This window comes from Camelina sativa, chromosome 7 (assembly GCF_000633955.1).
Source record: "Camelina sativa cultivar DH55 chromosome 7, Cs, whole genome shotgun sequence".
Lineage (NCBI taxonomy): Eukaryota > Viridiplantae > Streptophyta > Magnoliopsida > Brassicales > Brassicaceae > Camelina > Camelina sativa.
In genome coordinates, this window is record NC_025691.1 from 32468523 (window position 1) to 32487236 (window position 18714).

General features: G+C 38.8%; 5 protein-coding genes and 1 pseudogene across 8 annotated transcripts in view; 5 read left to right on the forward strand and 1 right to left on the reverse strand.

Moving 5' to 3' along the window:
• LOC104703871 (glutathione S-transferase T3-like) overlaps nt 1-716 on the forward strand; it is a 13858-nt gene extending 13142 nt beyond the window's left edge. Inside the window, exon 2 of one of the 2 annotated variants that reach the window (XM_019228112.1) lies at nt 469-716. In XM_019228112.1, coding sequence (XP_019083657.1) covers nt 469-562 — 94 coding nt within the window. In that variant the 3' untranslated portion in view covers nt 563-716. Of the gene's footprint in view, nt 1-12 lie in introns of both variants that reach the window. The other variant, XM_010419956.2, reaches the window with a different exon arrangement.
• On the forward strand, nt 366-6445 carry LOC104705183 (flavin-containing monooxygenase FMO GS-OX-like 4). 2 transcript variants are annotated; one of them, XM_019228111.1, is made up of 9 exons: nt 366-458; nt 772-949; nt 1078-2421; nt 2508-2578; nt 2665-2817; nt 2904-2986; nt 5678-5813; nt 5908-6081; nt 6180-6445. In XM_019228111.1, the coding sequence occupies exons 3-9, from the start codon at nt 1860-1862 to the stop codon at nt 6357-6359; spliced, it is 1359 nt and encodes a 452-aa protein (XP_019083656.1). In that variant the 5' UTR covers nt 366-458; nt 772-949; nt 1078-1859; the 3' UTR covers nt 6360-6445. The 2 variants fall into 2 exon arrangements, with proteins under 2 accessions (XP_019083656.1, XP_010418257.1); XM_010419955.2 differs by lacking the exons at nt 366-458; nt 772-949; nt 1078-2421; ... (1 more) ...; nt 2665-2817; nt 2904-2986 and adding exons at nt 3362-3548; nt 3677-5020; nt 5107-5177; nt 5264-5416; nt 5503-5585.
• LOC104703867 (3-oxoacyl-[acyl-carrier-protein] reductase FabG-like) lies at nt 6357-7509 on the reverse strand. Its single transcript, XM_010419954.2, has 2 exons — nt 7362-7509; nt 6357-7267 (listed from the first exon to the last, which is right to left on the reverse strand). The coding sequence occupies exons 1-2, from the start codon at nt 7377-7379 to the stop codon at nt 6443-6445; spliced, it is 843 nt and encodes a 280-aa protein (XP_010418256.1). The 5' UTR covers nt 7380-7509; the 3' UTR covers nt 6357-6442.
• LOC104703866 lies at nt 7606-11349 on the forward strand (annotated as a pseudogene).
• Nucleotides 13275-14270, forward strand: LOC104705185 (putative disease resistance protein At1g63350). The gene has a single exon (XM_010421158.1). The coding sequence runs from the start codon at nt 13275-13277 to the stop codon at nt 14268-14270; it is 996 nt and encodes a 331-aa protein (XP_010419460.1).
• On the forward strand, nt 14473-17676 carry LOC104703865 (probable disease resistance protein At1g63360). Of its 2 annotated transcripts, XM_010419951.2 has the most exons (3): nt 14473-14542; nt 14635-17319; nt 17423-17676. In XM_010419951.2, exon 2 carries the CDS (start codon nt 14653-14655, stop codon nt 17305-17307), a length of 2655 nt encoding a protein of 884 aa, XP_010418253.1. In that variant the 5' UTR covers nt 14473-14542; nt 14635-14652; the 3' UTR covers nt 17308-17319; nt 17423-17676. The 2 variants fall into 2 exon arrangements, with proteins under 2 accessions (XP_010418253.1, XP_010418252.1); XM_010419950.2 differs by lacking the exon at nt 14473-14542 and having other exon boundaries at nt 14549-17319.

An 18714-nucleotide genomic window follows, 5' to 3' on the forward strand; every position in this document is an offset into this window, starting at 1 on the left:
CAAGTTTGTTAGATGCTATGATGAGGCTGCAACAACAAGAACTCAGAAATCATCAACTGGGCAGAGTGAGAATGATGTTATGAAGCTCGCAAACCAAATTTACTTAGATGGACACAAGGTGAAGTTTACCTTGGAGCATGCTTGGAGAGAGCTTCGACATGATCCTAAATGGTGTGCATCTTCTTCATTTACTAAGAAGACTGGAATGACTAAAAGAAGAAGAAAGTGTGAGGAGGGTTCTGCTCAGTCTTCAACCTCCCACCTAGTAGTACTAAGCGATGGAGAGGATGATGAAGCAATGCCTCCTCCTCCTCCTCCTCCTCCTCCTCCTCGTGTTCAGGCTTCTTCACAGGCCATACCTCAAAGGAAAACTTCCACTGTAGAAGGAGAAGACAAGTCTGAGTTTCAGAGGATGTGGGAGATTAAGCAAAAGGATTATGCTTTGCAAGAGAAGCTTAGTAAGCATAGATTGCTTGACACTCTCCTTTCAAAAACAGAGCCACTTAGTGAAATGGAAATGGCTTTAAAGAACAAGCTAATTAATGACATGTTGTCAAGCTAAATTAGTCTTAGAGTTTCTGTCTTATGAGCTTATGTGTACTTTGAAACGATCAAGAAAGGTTTATTCTTGTTGTGTTGCAATCAGTTTCTGGTCTTTGAAAATATCAGTTGTATGAGTTTCTGTTCCTTATCAATAGAGTTTTAGAGTTTCTGTTCTCGACACGATCAAGAGATGTTTATTGTTTGTCTCTCGGTGTGTTTTTGTCTCAGATGTTGATGTGCTTTCTCTCAGATGTTGATGTGTTTTGTCTGATCTTGATGACTCAGATCAACACGCTCTTGAGGTCTGTTTTATGTTTCCCCTTTTCCCAATTACATTTTCTGATCATATATGGAACATTTACCGAAAGAGGCTTCTTTTAGATTCAAGATCATTGTCAAAAAATTTGTAAGTTCATATACTCGTTTCTGTCTTTCTGAATAGAAATTCACACTTCTTTCGAATGACATTTTTTATGTTTGTGAGTTCACTAGTTTTATGGTTTAATTGGAGCCGTTGTTAATGATAAATTTCAGATTTTTGATTGGATGGAAAAGAGGAAGATGCCATTATCTGTATCTCTGATCATGCAATTCGTTTGGATCTAATTGCAAAGACTAAGTCTTAGAGGCAGCTGAGAACTGCTTACGATGGTGGGGTTTGTACCCTGTGTGCATTGGCCTACAAAATCGGTAAGTCACCTTTTATTGTTAAGTTATCAAATAACTGATCTGAAAATCATAGATCCATTGATTAAGTTGAGTAATTAATCATATATCTTTCTCTATCTCTATGATCAAACAAATATTGAAAGAACTCTGTACATTGTGTTTGAATTGGTTATATCATCTTCTTTCATTATTTAAAAAACTTAACGTACTACGTGGAATCAGAAAGATGACTACAATATCTGCAGAATGGTAAAGCCAAAGCCATGTTATCTCTGTTCTATGTGAATGGAATCAGTTAATGAATCATTTGTTCTCTGTTTCTGTTCTATGATTCCAAAGCCATGTTATCTTCTCTGTTTTGGCTTGATTCATTATGTTATTGAGTTCTTCTTCCTTCATTTGCAGACTGCATATTTTGCCTTTGTATTCATTTGCTTCTATTTATTTTGCATTAAAATGGTTTACACAAAGTCTATTAAACCAAGATAATGCAGGTGTTGCAATTTGAAGTGGTTAGTTTATTAAATAAACTTTATTTAGTGATAATATCCATAAAACGCAGCGTTTCAAATTGTGTGGTTCATGTGTTTTTGGGCCGTTAGTTTATTTCTCACCATCGCTAAACGAATCTCGTAAAAAAAACCCAAATGGCACCTTCCTTATCACCAATCAGATCACACCACGTGGCAGTTATCGGCGCCGGAGCAGCCGGATTAGTCGCGGCGCGAGAGCTCCGGCGAGAAGGTCACTCGGTGGTCGTCTTCGAGAGACAAAAGCAAGTCGGAGGAACCTGGATCTACACCGATCACACCGAACCCGATCCGTTAAGCGTTGACCCGACCCGATCCGTCGTTCACTCGAGCGTCTATGGCTCTCTCCGAACTAATCTCCCCCGTGAGTGTATGGGATACAGAGACTTCCCGTTCGTGGTTCGTTCCGGTGTATCGGAATCGAGAGATCCGAGGAGGTTTCCGAGTCACGGTGAAGTTTTGGCGTATTTGCAAGATTTCGCCAAGGAGTTCGCGATTGAGGAGATGGTTCGGTTTGAGACGGCGGTTCTGAAGGTTGCTCCGGCGGCGGATGAAGGAACCGGGAAATGGAGGATTGAATCTACGGATAATGAGAAGAGAGATCGTCGTGATGAGATTTATGATGCTGTTGTTGTTTGTAATGGACATTACATTGAACCTCGTCTCGCTGAGATTCCTGGTAATCTCCATTGATTCATCGAAGTTTCTATAGAAACAGTGAGAAGAAGAGTGATTGTGATTTTGTGTATTTGGAAACTTTTTCAGGGATAAGTTCTTGGCCAGGGAAGGAGATGCATAGCCATAATTATCGTGTTCCTGAACCGTTTAGAGATCAGGTACTCTAATTTTTGAAGATGATAACGTTAGATTTCGTTGGTGTGATGTTAAATGTGAAGTTTTGTGTTGTTGTATTGGTTTATAGGTTGTTGTGCTTATAGGGAACTCTGCTAGTGCTGATGATATAAGTAGGGATATTGCTAGAGTTGCCAAAGAGGTTCATGTGGCTGGTAGGTCAAATGCAGCTGATACGTTTATCAAGCGGTCTGGTTACAGTAATCTATGGATTCATTCAATGGTGGGTTAGCTAACTCCAGTTTTAGCACCTACTCATTTGCTTCAGGAGGGTAATCAATCATAAGTGTTTTTGTGAATCTTGCACAGATTGAGCGTGTCCATGAGGATGGTTCTGTGCTTTTCCAGAACGGGAAAACGATTTCGGTTGATGTTCTTATGCATTGCACTGGGTATTTATTCATTCTCTCTTTTATTTTCGGTTTGTGATTTTCAGGTTTGTTTGGTTGTTGTTGAATGTGTGTGTTTTTTTTACTTTTCATAGGTATAAGTATCACTTTCCGTTTCTTGAAACCAATGGAAANGGCTTTAAAGAACAAGCTAATTAATGACATGTTGTCAAGCTAAATTAGTCTTAGAGTTTCTGTCTTATGAGCTTATGTGTACTTTGAAACGATCAAGAAAGGTTTATTCTTGTTGTGTTGCAATCAGTTTCTGGTCTTTGAAAATATCAGTTGTATGAGTTTCTGTTCCTTATCAATAGAGTTTTAGAGTTTCTGTTCTCGACACGATCAAGAGATGTTTATTGTTTGTCTCTCGGTGTGTTTTTGTCTCAGATGTTGATGTGCTTTCTCTCAGATGTTGATGTGTTTTGTCTGATCTTGATGACTCAGATCAACACGCTCTTGAGGTCTGTTTTATGTTTCCCCTTTTCCCAATTACATTTTCTGATCATATATGGAACATTTACCGAAAGAGGCTTCTTTTAGATTCAAGATCATTGTCAAAAAATTTGTAAGTTCATATACTCGTTTCTGTCTTTCTGAATAGAAATTCACACTTCTTTCGAATGACATTTTTTATGTTTGTGAGTTCACTAGTTTTATGGTTTAATTGGAGCCGTTGTTAATGATAAATTTCAGATTTTTGATTGGATGGAAAAGAGGAAGATGCCATTATCTGTATCTCTGATCATGCAATTCGTTTGGATCTAATTGCAAAGACTAAGTCTTAGAGGCAGCTGAGAACTGCTTACGATGGTGGGGTTTGTACCCTGTGTGCATTGGCCTACAAAATCGGTAAGTCACCTTTTATTGTTAAGTTATCAAATAACTGATCTGAAAATCATAGATCCATTGATTAAGTTGAGTAATTAATCATATATCTTTCTCTATCTCTATGATCAAACAAATATTGAAAGAACTCTGTACATTGTGTTTGAATTGGTTATATCATCTTCTTTCATTATTTAAAAAACTTAACGTACTACGTGGAATCAGAAAGATGACTACAATATCTGCAGAATGGTAAAGCCAAAGCCATGTTATCTCTGTTCTATGTGAATGGAATCAGTTAATGAATCATTTGTTCTCTGTTTCTGTTCTATGATTCCAAAGCCATGTTATCTTCTCTGTTTTGGCTTGATTCATTATGTTATTGAGTTCTTCTTCCTTCATTTGCAGACTGCATATTTTGCCTTTGTATTCATTTGCTTCTATTTATTTTGCATTAAAATGGTTTACACAAAGTCTATTAAACCAAGATAATGCAGGTGTTGCAATTTGAAGTGGTTAGTTTATTAAATAAACTTTATTTAGTGATAATATCCATAAAACGCAGCGTTTCAAATTGTGTGGTTCATGTGTTTTTGGGCCGTTAGTTTATTTCTCACCATCGCTAAACGAATCTCGTAAAAAAAACCCAAATGGCACCTTCCTTATCACCAATCAGATCACACCACGTGGCAGTTATCGGCGCCGGAGCAGCCGGATTAGTCGCGGCGCGAGAGCTCCGGCGAGAAGGTCACTCGGTGGTCGTCTTCGAGAGACAAAAGCAAGTCGGAGGAACCTGGATCTACACCGATCACACCGAACCCGATCCGTTAAGCGTTGACCCGACCCGATCCGTCGTTCACTCGAGCGTCTATGGCTCTCTCCGAACTAATCTCCCCCGTGAGTGTATGGGATACAGAGACTTCCCGTTCGTGGTTCGTTCCGGTGTATCGGAATCGAGAGATCCGAGGAGGTTTCCGAGTCACGGTGAAGTTTTGGCGTATTTGCAAGATTTCGCCAAGGAGTTCGCGATTGAGGAGATGGTTCGGTTTGAGACGGCGGTTCTGAAGGTTGCTCCGGCGGCGGATGAAGGAACCGGGAAATGGAGGATTGAATCTACGGATAATGAGAAGAGAGATCGTCGTGATGAGATTTATGATGCTGTTGTTGTTTGTAATGGACATTACATTGAACCTCGTCTCGCTGAGATTCCTGGTAATCTCCATTGATTCATCGAAGTTTCTATAGAAACAGTGAGAAGAAGAGTGATTGTGATTTTGTGTATTTGGAAACTTTTTCAGGGATAAGTTCTTGGCCAGGGAAGGAGATGCATAGCCATAATTATCGTGTTCCTGAACCGTTTAGAGATCAGGTACTCTAATTTTTGAAGATGATAACGTTAGATTTCGTTGGTGTGATGTTAAATGTGAAGTTTTGTGTTGTTGTATTGGTTTATAGGTTGTTGTGCTTATAGGGAACTCTGCTAGTGCTGATGATATAAGTAGGGATATTGCTAGAGTTGCCAAAGAGGTTCATGTGGCTGGTAGGTCAAATGCAGCTGATACGTTTATCAAGCGGTCTGGTTACAGTAATCTATGGATTCATTCAATGGTGGGTTAGCTAACTCCAGTTTTAGCACCTACTCATTTGCTTCAGGAGGGTAATCAATCATAAGTGTTTTTGTGAATCTTGCACAGATTGAGCGTGTCCATGAGGATGGTTCTGTGCTTTTCCAGAACGGGAAAACGATTTCGGTTGATGTTCTTATGCATTGCACTGGGTATTTATTCATTCTCTCTTTTATTTTCGGTTTGTGATTTTCAGGTTTGTTTGGTTGTTGTTGAATGTGTGTGTTTTTTTTACTTTTCATAGGTATAAGTATCACTTTCCGTTTCTTGAAACCAATGGAAATGTTACTGTAGATGATAACCGTGTTGGCCCATTGTACAAAGACGTCTTCCCTCCAGCATTTGCACCATGGCTCTCCTTCGTTGGGATACCATGGAAGGTATACAGCTCTAAATTGCTTAGCTTTGAAGTAATTTCATATTTTCCCTTACCTTTTTAATCTGTTGACTAATCTGTAACTAATTCTATTTCAGGTTGTACCGTTTCCTATGTTTGAGCTACAAAGCAAGTGGATTGCAGGTGTTTTGTCAGGTCGGATCCCGCTGCCTTCTAAGGAAGATATGATGAAAGAAATTAAAACCTTATACTCTACACTTGAAGCCGAAGGTATCGCAAAGCGATATACTCACCAGATGGGGATTACTCAAGTATGAATTATCTTTAACTTATGTTTCCTCTCAGAAACCAAATCTAAAACCGAAACCTAAACAGAAACATTTTTAACAACATTTTTGTTGTTTCGCAGTTTGAATACAGTAATTGGTTGGCTTCACAATGCGGATGCCCAGAAACAGAGGAATGGAGGAAAGAGATGTATTTAACGACTGGTATGAGGAAGAGAGCCCATCCAGAGACGTATAGAGATGAATGGGAAGATCATCACTTAGTTTCTCAAGCTTACCAAGATTTCTCTTTGTACACATAAACAAACAAAATCTGAGAATGCCAATACTGCCATTTATTGGAATATACTTCATTCTTATCACAATGTACAAGTACACAAGACATTCAGAGAGAAGAAAATATGGGCACACCGGGAAGTGTAGTCCCTGAATCGACAATGTATGTATTCCCAGTGACATATTGAGAAGAATCATGAATGAGATAGCGCATGAGAGATGTAAGCCCCGGATCCACAGTCTGTTGCATCTTTAACGGTACAGTCCGTTCAGTAACTTTCTTCAGCCACTCTTTCTGCATAAGACCTTGTGTGATCTCTGACCTGAAAAGCCCCGGTGCGATTGAGTTCACTCTGATCTTGTAAACAGCTAACTCAATAGCCATCATCCTCGTCATGGTATCAACACCGCCTTTAGAACAAGCATAGGCAAGTCCACCAGGCAACAAACCGCGGTGAAGTCCAGAGATCGACGAGATGTTAATCTCCGAGCCACCGCGTTTAGCGTCACGCATCAAAACACAGACGTGTTTGGATACTAGCCAAGACCCGGTCAAGTTGGTTCTAAAGACTTTGTCCCACTCTTCTTCTGACCAATCCAAACTCGACTTGACGTTCCCTCTGATTCCGGCATTGTTGATCAACACATCGATGTTTCCAAAGATTTCCCAAGCCTCTTTTACCGCTTTCTGAATGGTGGCTCCGTCCGATGAAACATCTAGCTCAAGTGCTGCGGCTTGGATCCCGGTTGAACCGAAGCTGTTGATTTCAGAACAGAGAGAGTTGAGGCGATCGACACGACGAGCTGCTGCGATAATCTTACAACCAGCTTTGCCTAGATCAAGACAGATCTCTCTTCCTATACCAGAGGAAGCTCCTGTCACAAGAACCACTTTGTCTTTAAGCTCACACCATGGCTCTAATTGCCTCAACACCTGCTTGACCAAGATAATTCAAATCACTATAATTTGAAGAGATCTCAATATCATCAAGAAAGTGAAAGGGTATAATGGAAAAAGGGAATCTCACAGTTTGATGATTGTTCATATTGATTGATGTTTCACTGTGTGTGTCGGACCTGTCGGTGGAGAAGGAGAAGCTTACAATGACACAAGTGCTAATATAATGTTATTTTGTGATGCATAAAGTGAGAAGTCTATTTTAAAGTAGCAAAAAAAGAATTGGTCTCTATTATTTTAAAGTAGCTTGACAGGTTTTTTTTTGTTCCTTTGTGGAATCTCTTTCTCTGTCTCTGTGCAGCGATGGGTGGTTGCTTCTCAGTCTCATTGTCATGTGATCAAGTTGTGAACCAAGCCTCTCAATGGTTATGTGTGAAAATAGTTATATTCACAACCTTGAGGAGAATCTCGCAGCTTTAAAGACAACCTTGGAAGACGTGAAGGCAAGGCGAGATGATTTGTCAAGAAGGGTGGAGAGAGAGGAGAATAAAGGTCTACGAAGGCTTGCCCAAATCCAGGTATGGCTTACTAGAGTTGTGACTGTTGAAAGTCAAGTCAATGGGTTGTTAAGTGTTAGGACAACTGAGCTTCAAAGGTTGTGTCTTTGTGGGATTTGCTCCAAGAGTTTACTGTCAAGCTACCTAACACAGTTTTTTTTTATGTTAAACGACTATTCAAAGTGCCAGTGTAAGTATGTAATTACTGATTTGGGTAACCACCAAAGTAATTAAACTTTTTGAAGATCTTACAAATTTGGTATCCGATGTTTTCGAAGCTAAAAGATTTTTCTCATTTTCTTTGAAAACAGTTGAAGAAAAAAAAAATGTCTTTGTCTGCAAAGGCTGTCAGTGCTTTTCATATTTTGGACTCACTCGAACGAGAATTTAATATTATTTCGAGTGGACCAAAACGTCAGTCTTATCTTCAATTATTCTTTGCATCGTTTCTAGTACGTATGCTCACATTAGTAAACTCCAATTTTCAGATCTCTCAATTTCTGTAAAATGGGTCTCTCTTTCTCGGTGCCCTGTGATCCGTGTGTAAATAAAGTCTTTCAATGGCTAGACGTGAGAGGAAGTCATACTCACAATCTCAAGAAGAATCTTGTGGCTCTAGAGAGAACCATGGAGGAGCTCAAGGCTAAGCGGGATGATTTGTCAAGACGGCTCACAATTGAGGAGGATAGAGGTCTACAAAGGCTTGCCGAATTCGAGGTATGGCTTAATAGAGCTGTGAGTGTCGAAAAAGAAGTCAATGATCTTCTAAATGATAGGGATGTTCACCTACAAAGGCTGTGTCTTTGTGGGTTTTGCTCTAAGAGTTTACTGTCAAGCTACCGTTACGGGAAAAGTGTTTTCTTGACGTTGGAGAAAGTTGAGGAACTGAAAAATAAAGATTAAGTGATCGTTGCGCAAGCTCAAACGCCTGAGGTAGAGGAACTACCTCTTGAACCGATAATTGTTGGTCAAGAAAGAATGCTCGATAAGGCATGGAAACATCTCATGGAAGATGAAACTGTATTATGGGTATGTACGGTATGGGTGGTGTAGGGAAGACAACTCTTCTCACACAAATCAACAATAAGTTCAGTAAGAATAGACGTGGATTTGACTATGTTATTTGGGTTGTGGTGTCTAAAGAGGCACAAATAGAGAAGATTCAAGATGATATCGCTCAGAAAGTTGGGGAAAGTGGAAAGGAGTGGAAAGAAAAAGATAAAAGTCAAAAGACTGCTCATTTATTCAAATTCTTAAAGAACAAGAGATTCGTGTTGTTTTTAGATGACATATGGGAAAAGGTGGATTTAGCTGAGATCGGAGTTCCGGATCCAAGAACGCATGAGAAAGGATGTAAATTGGCATTTACCACTCGTTCACAGGATGTATGTGCGCGCATGGGGGTTGAAAAACCAATGGAGGTCCAATGTTTGGGGAGCAATGACGCATTTGATTTGTTCCACAAGAAGGTTGGGAAAACAACACTTGGAAGCGATCCGGAAATCCCCAAACTTGCAAGAAAAGTTGCTAAAAAATGTTGCGGCCTACCATTGGCTCTCAACATCATAGGCGAGACCATGTCATCCAAGAAGACGGTACAAGAATGGCGTAACGCTATAGATGTTTTGAACTCATACGCCGCAGAGTTTTCTGGCATGGTCGATAAGATCCTTCCACTTTTGAAATATAGTTACGATAGCCTTAAGGAGGAGCATGTGAAATCGTGTTTGCTATATTGCGCGTTATATCCAGAAGATGCTGTAATTCTAAAAGAAGAATTGATAGAGAAATGGATATGCGAGGAAATCATAGATGGAAGTGAAGGTGTAGAAAAGGCTGAGGACAAGGGTTATGAAATTATTGGTAGTCTTGTTCGTGCATCGTTGTTGATGGAGGGGGAAAATATGGGTGGAGAAAGTGTTGTGTGTATGCATGACGTTGTTCGTGAAATGGCCTTATGGATCGCTTCTGAACTGGGAATACAAAAAGAAGCATTCATTGTGCGGGCAGGTGTTGGGTTACGTGAAATTCCAAAGGTGAAGAATTGGAACATTGTGCGAAGGATGTCGTTAATGGAGAATAAGATTGTTCATCTCGTTGGGAGTCCTGAATGTATGGAACTCACAACTTTGTTTCTGAGTGAATTATCATTAATCTGGACTATTGCGGAAGCAATCTCAAGTAAATTTTTCAGTTACATGCCAAAGCTTGCTGTTTTGGATCTATCGAGTAATTTTGATCTCTATGTATTGCCGGAAGGACTAACAAATCTAGTTTCCTTGCGTTATCTCAACTTGAGATCAACTGGTATACGTTGGCTGCCAAAGAAGGTACTACAAGAGTTGAAAAAACTAATTCACCTGGATTTGGAGCATACATTGGAGCTTGAATGTATTGCTGGGGTATCAAGTCTGTACAATCTGAAAGTTTTGAAGTTACGTGAATCTGGATTTTCATGGGATCTCGACACAATGAAGGAGTTGGAAACTTTGAAACATTTAGAAATTTTAACTACAAGTTTCAATGTTGCTTCGAATGTGGAGCAATTTTTGAGCTCTCTCAGGCTGATGAGTCTTACACGATTTCTAAAGATCTCTAACGAATTTGTATCATCTGGTATATCACTTTCAGGATCTATGGACAAGCTTCGAGTATTCACAATTGAGAGCCGTCGTATCCCTGAGGTAAAGATCGGAAGGATATGTAGCTTCTTGAGCCTCGTCGAAGTTTCTATAATAGGTTGTGCAAGCCTGAGGGAATTGACGTTTCTAATGTTCGCTCCAAATCTTAGAACTCTTCGTATTTCTCGTTTAGAAGACCTAGAAGATATAATAAACAAAGAGACAGCTTGTGAAGTTGAAGAATCAGGGAATGTTCCTTTCCAAAATCTGAAAATTCTTAGTTTAGAAAAACTACCAAAGCTGAAGAATATATATTGGAGTCCTCTACCCTTTCCATGTCTAGAGGAAATCAGTGTAGACGAATGTCCAAATCTGAGGAAGCTTCCGCTCGATTCCAAAAGTGGTAAAAAAAGTTACATCCTACGTCACAATTATAGAAAACTACAAAACGAAGGATGGATTGAAGGTGTGGAATGGGAAGACGAAGCTACAAAACTCCGCTTCGTACGTGCATTCGTCATAGAAGAGGTCTAAAATTTCTCCTCTTCTCTTATTTGATTTTCAAGGATTCTAACTGCTTCCATCTTTAATGCCTCTTGTCTCTTTTTGTGTGTGTTAATTTTGATAATAGGAGTGACCGAGGCTTACCAAGGGAGCAAGTTCAAAATCGTCATTTGGGTTTTATTTGTTCCAAAGAGAAACTCTCTCTCTCTCTCTGCTTTCCATAAAGTGAAAATACCCTATCTAGCTATTTATCTCTCTCATCTTTCAAACTCTGTATTGCTTGCTTTCTATGAGTTCTTTTGTAATTCTTCTTTTTTATGCCTTTTCACATGAAACATACTTTAAAGGCTAATGAAAATGGCTGCAACTTTATTGGGATGTGAATTTCTTGTGATGATGATAAGATAGATAATGGGAGCTGATAGAGTTAAGTGAAGACTCTAGTCCAGTCAGTGTTATTGACTAAATAGAAATGTTGTGGATCATTGTGAGAGTATCCTACGTGATCACTGTGGGTGGTTAGAGCTTGCGTGCTCTGCTCTTAGGTAGATGAGATTGGAGAACTGTAACTCCAAGCTCATCAGTTAGGTTTGATTTGCGTCCATGGCTCGATTGGATGGAGAATCGTTTTGTGTTGGGAGATTACACATTTACACTAATTCGAGAAGTTGCATCTTGCACATGACGTGCATTTCAAAGCAACACAAGTTCTCTGTTTCGCAATCCGGTAAATCCATGCTTCTTGAGTCTTTCTGATCAGCTGATGTGTATGTAGAAGGTTATAAAGGCCTACGGGAGTTGACGTGGCTGATGTTTGCTCCAACTCTTACATATATTGATATTGAGTGTTCAGACCAACTAGAAGATCTAATAAGCAAAGAGAAGGCTACTGTAGGTGTGAAGAATCAGAGATTGTTCCTTTTCAATAGCTGAAATTTTTACGCTTGTCTAGTGTACCGGAGCTGAACATTTAACTGTCTCATCGACCTTTTCCCTGTCTAAAGACAGTCGTTGCAATTGCAATAGGATGACCAAAGCTGAAAAGCCTTTCGAATCAAACACGGAGAGAAAGAATGGATTGAAGGTCTTGAATGGGAGGTTGAAGCTACCAACCACCGCTTCTTACGTTCATGTGCATAGATTTATAATGCGTTTCAGGTTATGAAGTGTTTTCTTTTTCATTACTCATATTTTCTGTCTTTAATTTGGTCTGATTACAGATTTGTCATTTGTGTGTTTGAATATGGTTTGTGTTAGAATATGGTTTGTGTTTGAATATGATTCGTAAACATGATCTCACGGTCTTCTCTCTATCCGTAAAACGTCTCAGCCACCAAACTATGAAGCTTCTGTTTATTAAAACGGTCCACACAAACCAACTACATATGACAACATTTGCTCTTTTTCACATTACATTTTTTTGGCAATAAATTTTATTCGTTTAAATTAATTCACCACAATTATATTTTTGAAAGTGGATTTGGTTTAATCTTACTCTTCTTCTATGCCACACCTTAATTTAATTATAATCACATCAACTAAATTAAAAGTGGATTTGGTTAATCTCCTATTCTTCTTCAAGTTGTTCACCCAACACCTACTAATACATGACCGGTACTCAACCACCTTTTTTGTTTATGTCCCATATATTCATAGTAACACATGTAATTCAAGAAACATCCAAATTACTTGATAACATGCATTTCCAACTTAAAAAAAAAAAATATTTAACACATCCTAGTAAGGGTATATACATAGTATTATATTATATTATGGAGTTAAATTATGTTTTATCATATCGTGATGCATTAATTTTGGTATCATAGGAAATTTTACAGTGACCAAACTTTTTCGAGCCAAACAACAACAACAACATACACAAAAATTAACTAACACACCACTCAGCGAGGAGGAGCCAATGCTCAATGAAATGTGACATAAGTTCCTCTCAAAACTCTACATATGAATCATCACTATCTCGACTTATCATGCAGTACTTGTTTTGATAGTCAATGAAATCAATACTTTCATAATACGTTTTCCAAGTTACAAAAAAATTATATACTGATATGTTTTGATGTTTCCATATCTACTACCCACATGAACTGGGGGTGTTAGCATTTTATCTACAGTTAAATAAAGTTACATGTCAATTTGTGAATAAATTTGTTTTTGATTGAAAAAAAAAAAAAAATACAAAATAAACTAAACAAAGAGAGGAGTAGTTTTTAATGGCATTGGAATCTCCTCAAAACTGAGCTGTCACAATCACCTCCCCTGTCTCCTCTCTCCTCTCCTCTCTACGTTTCTAATTTCACTAACGTTACATTGGTAAATATCTCCGACGAATTTTTCAGGTCCATGCCGAGGTTAGTTGTTTTGGACCTATCACATAATAAAAATCTCCGTGAATTGCCAGATGGATTATCACAGTTGGTGTCGTTGAGGTATCTTAACATGTCGCACACAAGTATTCAATGTCTACCTGTCGGTTTACAAGAGTTGAAAAACTTACGTCACTTGGATTTAGAGTGGACGGGTAAGCTTTCGAGTATTGTTGGAATCTCTGCATTACTGAGTTTGAAAGTATTGAAACTACGAGGCTCAAAAGCTAGAGAAAACACCAAAACGGTGGAGGAGTTGCAAGTCTTGGAACATTTAGAAGTGCTAACGTTAGAAATCAGTTATGATTCAGGTTTGGACCAGTTTTTAAGCTCTCACAAGCTGATGTGCTGTACACAAGCTCTAGAGATCAGTGGTTTGCAATTAGAATCATCACACATATCGCGTATAGCTAGTATGGATAAAGTTTCTAAACTAGTTTTCGAAGGATGTACTCTTTTTGAGATAAAGATAGACATTATTGCAAGTAGCAGAAGCAGCAAGACGGTTTCTCCTCTGCAAAATCCTGAAAACGTATGCTTCTTCAGCCTATCTAGGATTTATCTATCGTCTTGCAAACGCCTAAAAGAATTGACGTGGCTGATGTTTGCTCCAAATCTTACAAAGCTTTTTGTTGAGGGTGCTTATGAACTAGAAGACATAATAAACAAAGAGAAAGCTAGCGTACGTGACGACGACGAACCAGGGCTTGTTCTTTTTCGAAAGCTAGAAATTATACATTTGGCTAATCTACCGGAGGTGAAGAACATCTACTGGAGACCGCTGCCTTTTCCCTGTCTTACGGACATCATTGTACTCGATTGCCCAAAACTGAGAAAGCTTCCACTCAATTCTAAAAGTGGCTCAGGTGGTGAAAACGGACTCTTCATAAAATACAGAGATAAAGGATGGATAAAAGGGGTTGAATGGGAGGACGAAGCTACCAAGGCTCGCTTCTTAACGTTAATCCCGTAAAAGGTTTACAATAGATCTCCTCTTCTAGATTACATGTTTATTAATGGAACTTTTAGGTTACGAAATGCGCTTAATTTTCAAACTTCTACCTTATCATAAAACAGGAATATAAAATTTGTGGAGTCTGTAGAACTTTTTTTGTTTTTTTTGTTAATGGTACAAGAATATGCTGATGAGCCATACACAATTTCTAGAGATTCACTGGATCCGTATACATAACTGCCACGTGGGGTTTACGAGAGTCCATTCTCAAGTCTTCTTGGGTCAGCCATGTACAGTAGCTCCACTTATTTCTTGTGGACTACGATTATTCTCCATTCTCTCTGGTTTTTTTTGCTCACATTTGTAAATTTCAAATTTTCAGATCTCAAGTTTCATGTAGATGGGGAGCTGCTTATCCGTCTCAATACCATTGGATCAATCGGTGAATAAAGTCTCTCAATGGCTAGACGAGAAAGGAGGTTATACTCACAATCTCGTGAAGAATCTTGTGGCTCTGGAGACAACCATGGAAGAGCTCAAGGCTAGGCGGGATGATCTGTCAAGAAGGCTCACAATTGAGGAGGATAGAGGTCTACAAAGGCTTTCCGTAATCCAGGTATGGCTTGACAGAGTTGAGACTATCGAAAAGGAAATCATTGGTATTCTTGGTACTAGAAATGTCGAACTTCAAAGGTTGTGTCTTTGTGGGTTTTGCTCTAAGAGTTTACTATCGAGCTACCGTTACGGTAAAACTGTTTTCTTGAAGTTGAGAGAGGTTGAGAAACTCAAAAGTGAAGTTTTCGATGTGATTGTTGATCAAGTTCTAATACCTGAGGTGGAGGAACGACCTCTTCAACCGACAATTGTTGGTCAAGAAACAATGCTCGATAAGGCCTGGAAACATCTCATGGAAGATGGAGTTGGTGTTATGGGTGTATATGGAATGGGCGGAGTAGGGAAGACAACACTTCTCACACAGCTCAACAATAAGTTCAGTGAAGTTAGGTGTGGATTTGATTTTGTGATTTGGACTGTTGTATCTAAAGAGTTACAAATAGAGAAGATTCTTGATGATATCGCTCAGAAAGTGGATCTGGGGGGAGAGATGTGCAACCAAAAAAGCACAAGTCAAAAGGTGGTTCACTTGTTCAATTTCTTAAAGAAGAAGAAATTTGTCTTGTTTTTAGATGACATATGGGAGAAGGTGGAATTAGCTGAGATTGGAATCCCAATTCCAACACCACAGAACCGATGCAAAGTGGTGTTCTCCACTCGTTCACAGGATGTATGTGCTCGGATGGGTGTCGAAAAACCAATGGAAGTCCAATGCTTGGCAGACAATGACGCATTTGATTTGTTCGAGAAGAAGGTTGGTCAAACAACACTTGTGAGCGATCCGGAAATCCCCGAACTTGCAAGAGAAGTTGCTAAAAAATGTTGTGGCCTACCATTGGCGCTCAACGTTATAGGAGAGACCATGTCATGCAAGAGAACGATACAAGAATGGCGTCATGCGATACATGTTTTGAATTCATACGCCGCAGAGTTTTCTGGCATGGAAGATAAGATCCTTCCGCTGTTGAAGTATAGCTACGATAGCCTTAAGGGTGAGCATGTCAAATCGTGTTTGCTGTATTGTGCTTTATATCCAGAAGATGCTGAAATTCTGAAAGATGAATTGATAGAGCACTTGATATGCGAGAATATCATAGATGGAAGTGAAGGTGTAGAAAAGGCTGAGTACAAGGGTTATGATATTATTGGTAGTCTTGTTTGCGCATCATTGTTGATGGAGTGGGAGAATGACCATGGACGAGGTGTTGTCCGTATGCATGACGTTGTTCGTGAAATGGCCCTATGGATCGCTTCTGAATTGGGAACACAAAAAGAGGCCTTCATTGTGCGTGCAGGTGTTGGGTTACGTGAAATTCCAAAGGTGAAGAATTGGAACATTGTGAGAAGGATGTCGTTAATGGAGAATAAGATTGTTCATCTCGTTGGGAGTCCTGAATGTATGGAACTCACAACTTTCCTCATGGGAAGGGGAGAATATGGAAGTTTCTCGAGTATATTGGAAGATATCTCGAGTGAATTCTTCAATTACATGCCAAAGTTAGTTGTTTTGGATTTATCGGGTAATAACAGTCTCTCTGAATTGCCGGAAGGAATATCAAATCTAGTTTCCTTGCGTTATCTCAACTTGAGATTAACTAGGTTACGTTGTTTGCCAAAGAAGGTACTACAAGAGTTGAAAAAACTAATTCACTTGGATTTGGGGTATACAGCGCTTGAAAGTATTGATGGAATATCAAGTTTGCATAATCTAAAAGTAATGAAAGTAGAATTTTCTGTTTTTCCATGGGATCTCGACACAATGAAGGAGTTGGAAACTTTGAAACATTTAGAAATTTTAACTACAAGTTTCAATATTTCTCCAACTCTGGAGCAATTTTTGAGCTCTCTTAGGCTGGTGAGTCGTACACGATTTCTACAGATCTCTGACGACTTAGTATCATCAGCAAATAGACATCTTGAATCAACTGGAATATCACTTTTAGGATCTATGGACAAGCTTCGGGAATTCAGAATTGAGAGATGTCGTATCCCTGAGATAAAGATCGGAAGGATATGTAGCTTCTTGAGCCTGGTCAAAGTTTATATAATGGGTTGTAAAAGCCTGAGGGAATTGACCTTTCTGATGTTGGCTCCAAATCTTAGAACTCTTCGTATTCGTCATTCAGACGACATTGAAGATATAATAAACAAAGAGAAAGCTTGTGAAGTTGAAGAATCAGGGAATGTTCCTTTCCAAAAGCTGAATGTTCTTCATTTGGAAAATCTACCAAAGCTGAAGAATATATATTGGAGTCCTCTACCCTTTCCATGTCTAGAGAAAATCTATGTAGAGACATGTCCAAATCTGAAAAAGCTTCCACTCGATTCCAAAAGTGGCAAGCAAGGTGAAAATGGATGCATCATAAGTTACAAATCTCGAGGATGGATTGAAGGTGTGGAATGGGAAGACGAAGCTACAAAAATCCGCTTCTTATCTTAGTGCATAGAAAAGGTCTAACATTTCTCCTCTTCTCTTATTTGATTTTCAAGGATTCTAACTGCTTCCATCTGTAATGCCTCTTGTCTCTTTTTGTGTGTGTTAATTTTGATAATAGGGGTAATGACAGAGGCAAGTTCAAAGTTGATAAAGTCGTCATTTGGGTTTAATTTCTCTCTGCTTTCCATATCTATTTATCTCTCTCATCTTTCAAACTCTGTATTGCTTTCTATGAGTTCTTTTTGTAATTCTTCTTTTTTATGCCTTTTCACATGAAACATACTTCAAATATTGAAAATGGCTGCAACTTTATTGAGATGTGAATTTCTTGTAATGATGATAAGATAATGGAAGTTGATAGAGTTAAGTGAAGAATCTAGCCCAGTCAGTGTTATTGACTAAATAGAAGTGTTGTGGATTATTGTGAGAGTATCCTGCGTGATCACTATGGGTGTTTAGAGCAATCGTTTCAGTCGAAGAAAATCAAGTTGTTGAAGAAAATTAAGTTGTTGGATTATCAGGTGAGAAAGATGAATCGAAGAACGTATCAGAAACTGTGGTGGCAGTGAAGTCTGTGGTGGACAACTTAGACGTTGTTGTGTCGAAGGCTAAATAAATGCCTATGGGAGTTGACGTGGCTGATGTTTGCTTCAACTCTTACATATATTGATGTTGTGTTCAGACCAACTAGAAGATCTAATAAGCAAAGAGAAGGCTATTGTAGGTGTGAAGAATCAGAGATTGTTCCTTTTCAATAGCTGAAATTTTTACGCTTGTCTAGTGTACCGGAGCTGAACATTTAACTCCCATCGACCTTTTCCCTGTCTAAAGACAGTCGTTGCAATAGGATGACCAAAGCTGAAAAGCCTTTCGCTCAAACACCGAGATAAAGCATGGACTGAAGGTCTTGAATGGGACGTTGAAGCTACCAACCACCGGTTCTTACGTTCATGTGTATAGGTTTATAGTTTGTCATGCTCTCTAATGCGTCTCAGGTTATGAAGTGTTTTCTTTTTCATTACTCATATTTTCTGTCTTTAATTTGGTCTGATTACAGATTTCTCTATCCGTAAAAGGTCTCAGCCACCAAACTATGAAGCTTCTGTTTATTAAAACGGTCCACACAAACCAACTACATATGACAACATTTGCTCTTTTTCACATTTACATTTTCTTTTGGCAATAAATCTTATTCACGTCAATTATATTTTTGAAAGTGGGTTTGGTTTAATCTTACTCTTCTTCTATGCCACACCTTAATTTAATTATAATAACATCAACTAAATTAAAAGTGGATTTGGTTAATCTCCTATTCTTCTTCAAGTTGTTCACCCAACACCTACTAATACATGACCGGTACTCAACCACCTTTTTTTGTTTATGTCCCATATATTCATAGTAACACATGTA

Bases quoted from the DNA above. Each gene is read 5' to 3' on its own strand.
- LOC104705183 (XM_019228111.1), top strand. From the start codon at position 1,860: ATGGCACCTTCCTTATCACCAATCAGATCACACCACGTGGCAGTTATC. The intron at 2,579-2,664 runs GTACTCTAATTT...ATTGGTTTATAG, and splicing joins CTGAACCGTTTAGAGATCAG to GTTGTTGTGCTTATAGGGAA. The intron at 2,987-5,677 runs GTATTTATTCAT...TACTTTTCATAG, and splicing joins GTTCTTATGCATTGCACTGG to GTATAAGTATCACTTTCCGT.
- LOC104703865 (XM_010419951.2), top strand. From the start codon at position 14,653: ATGGGGAGCTGCTTATCCGTCTCAATACCATTGGATCAATCGGTGAAT.
- LOC104705185 (XM_010421158.1), top strand. From the start codon at position 13,275: ATGCCGAGGTTAGTTGTTTTGGACCTATCACATAATAAAAATCTCCGT.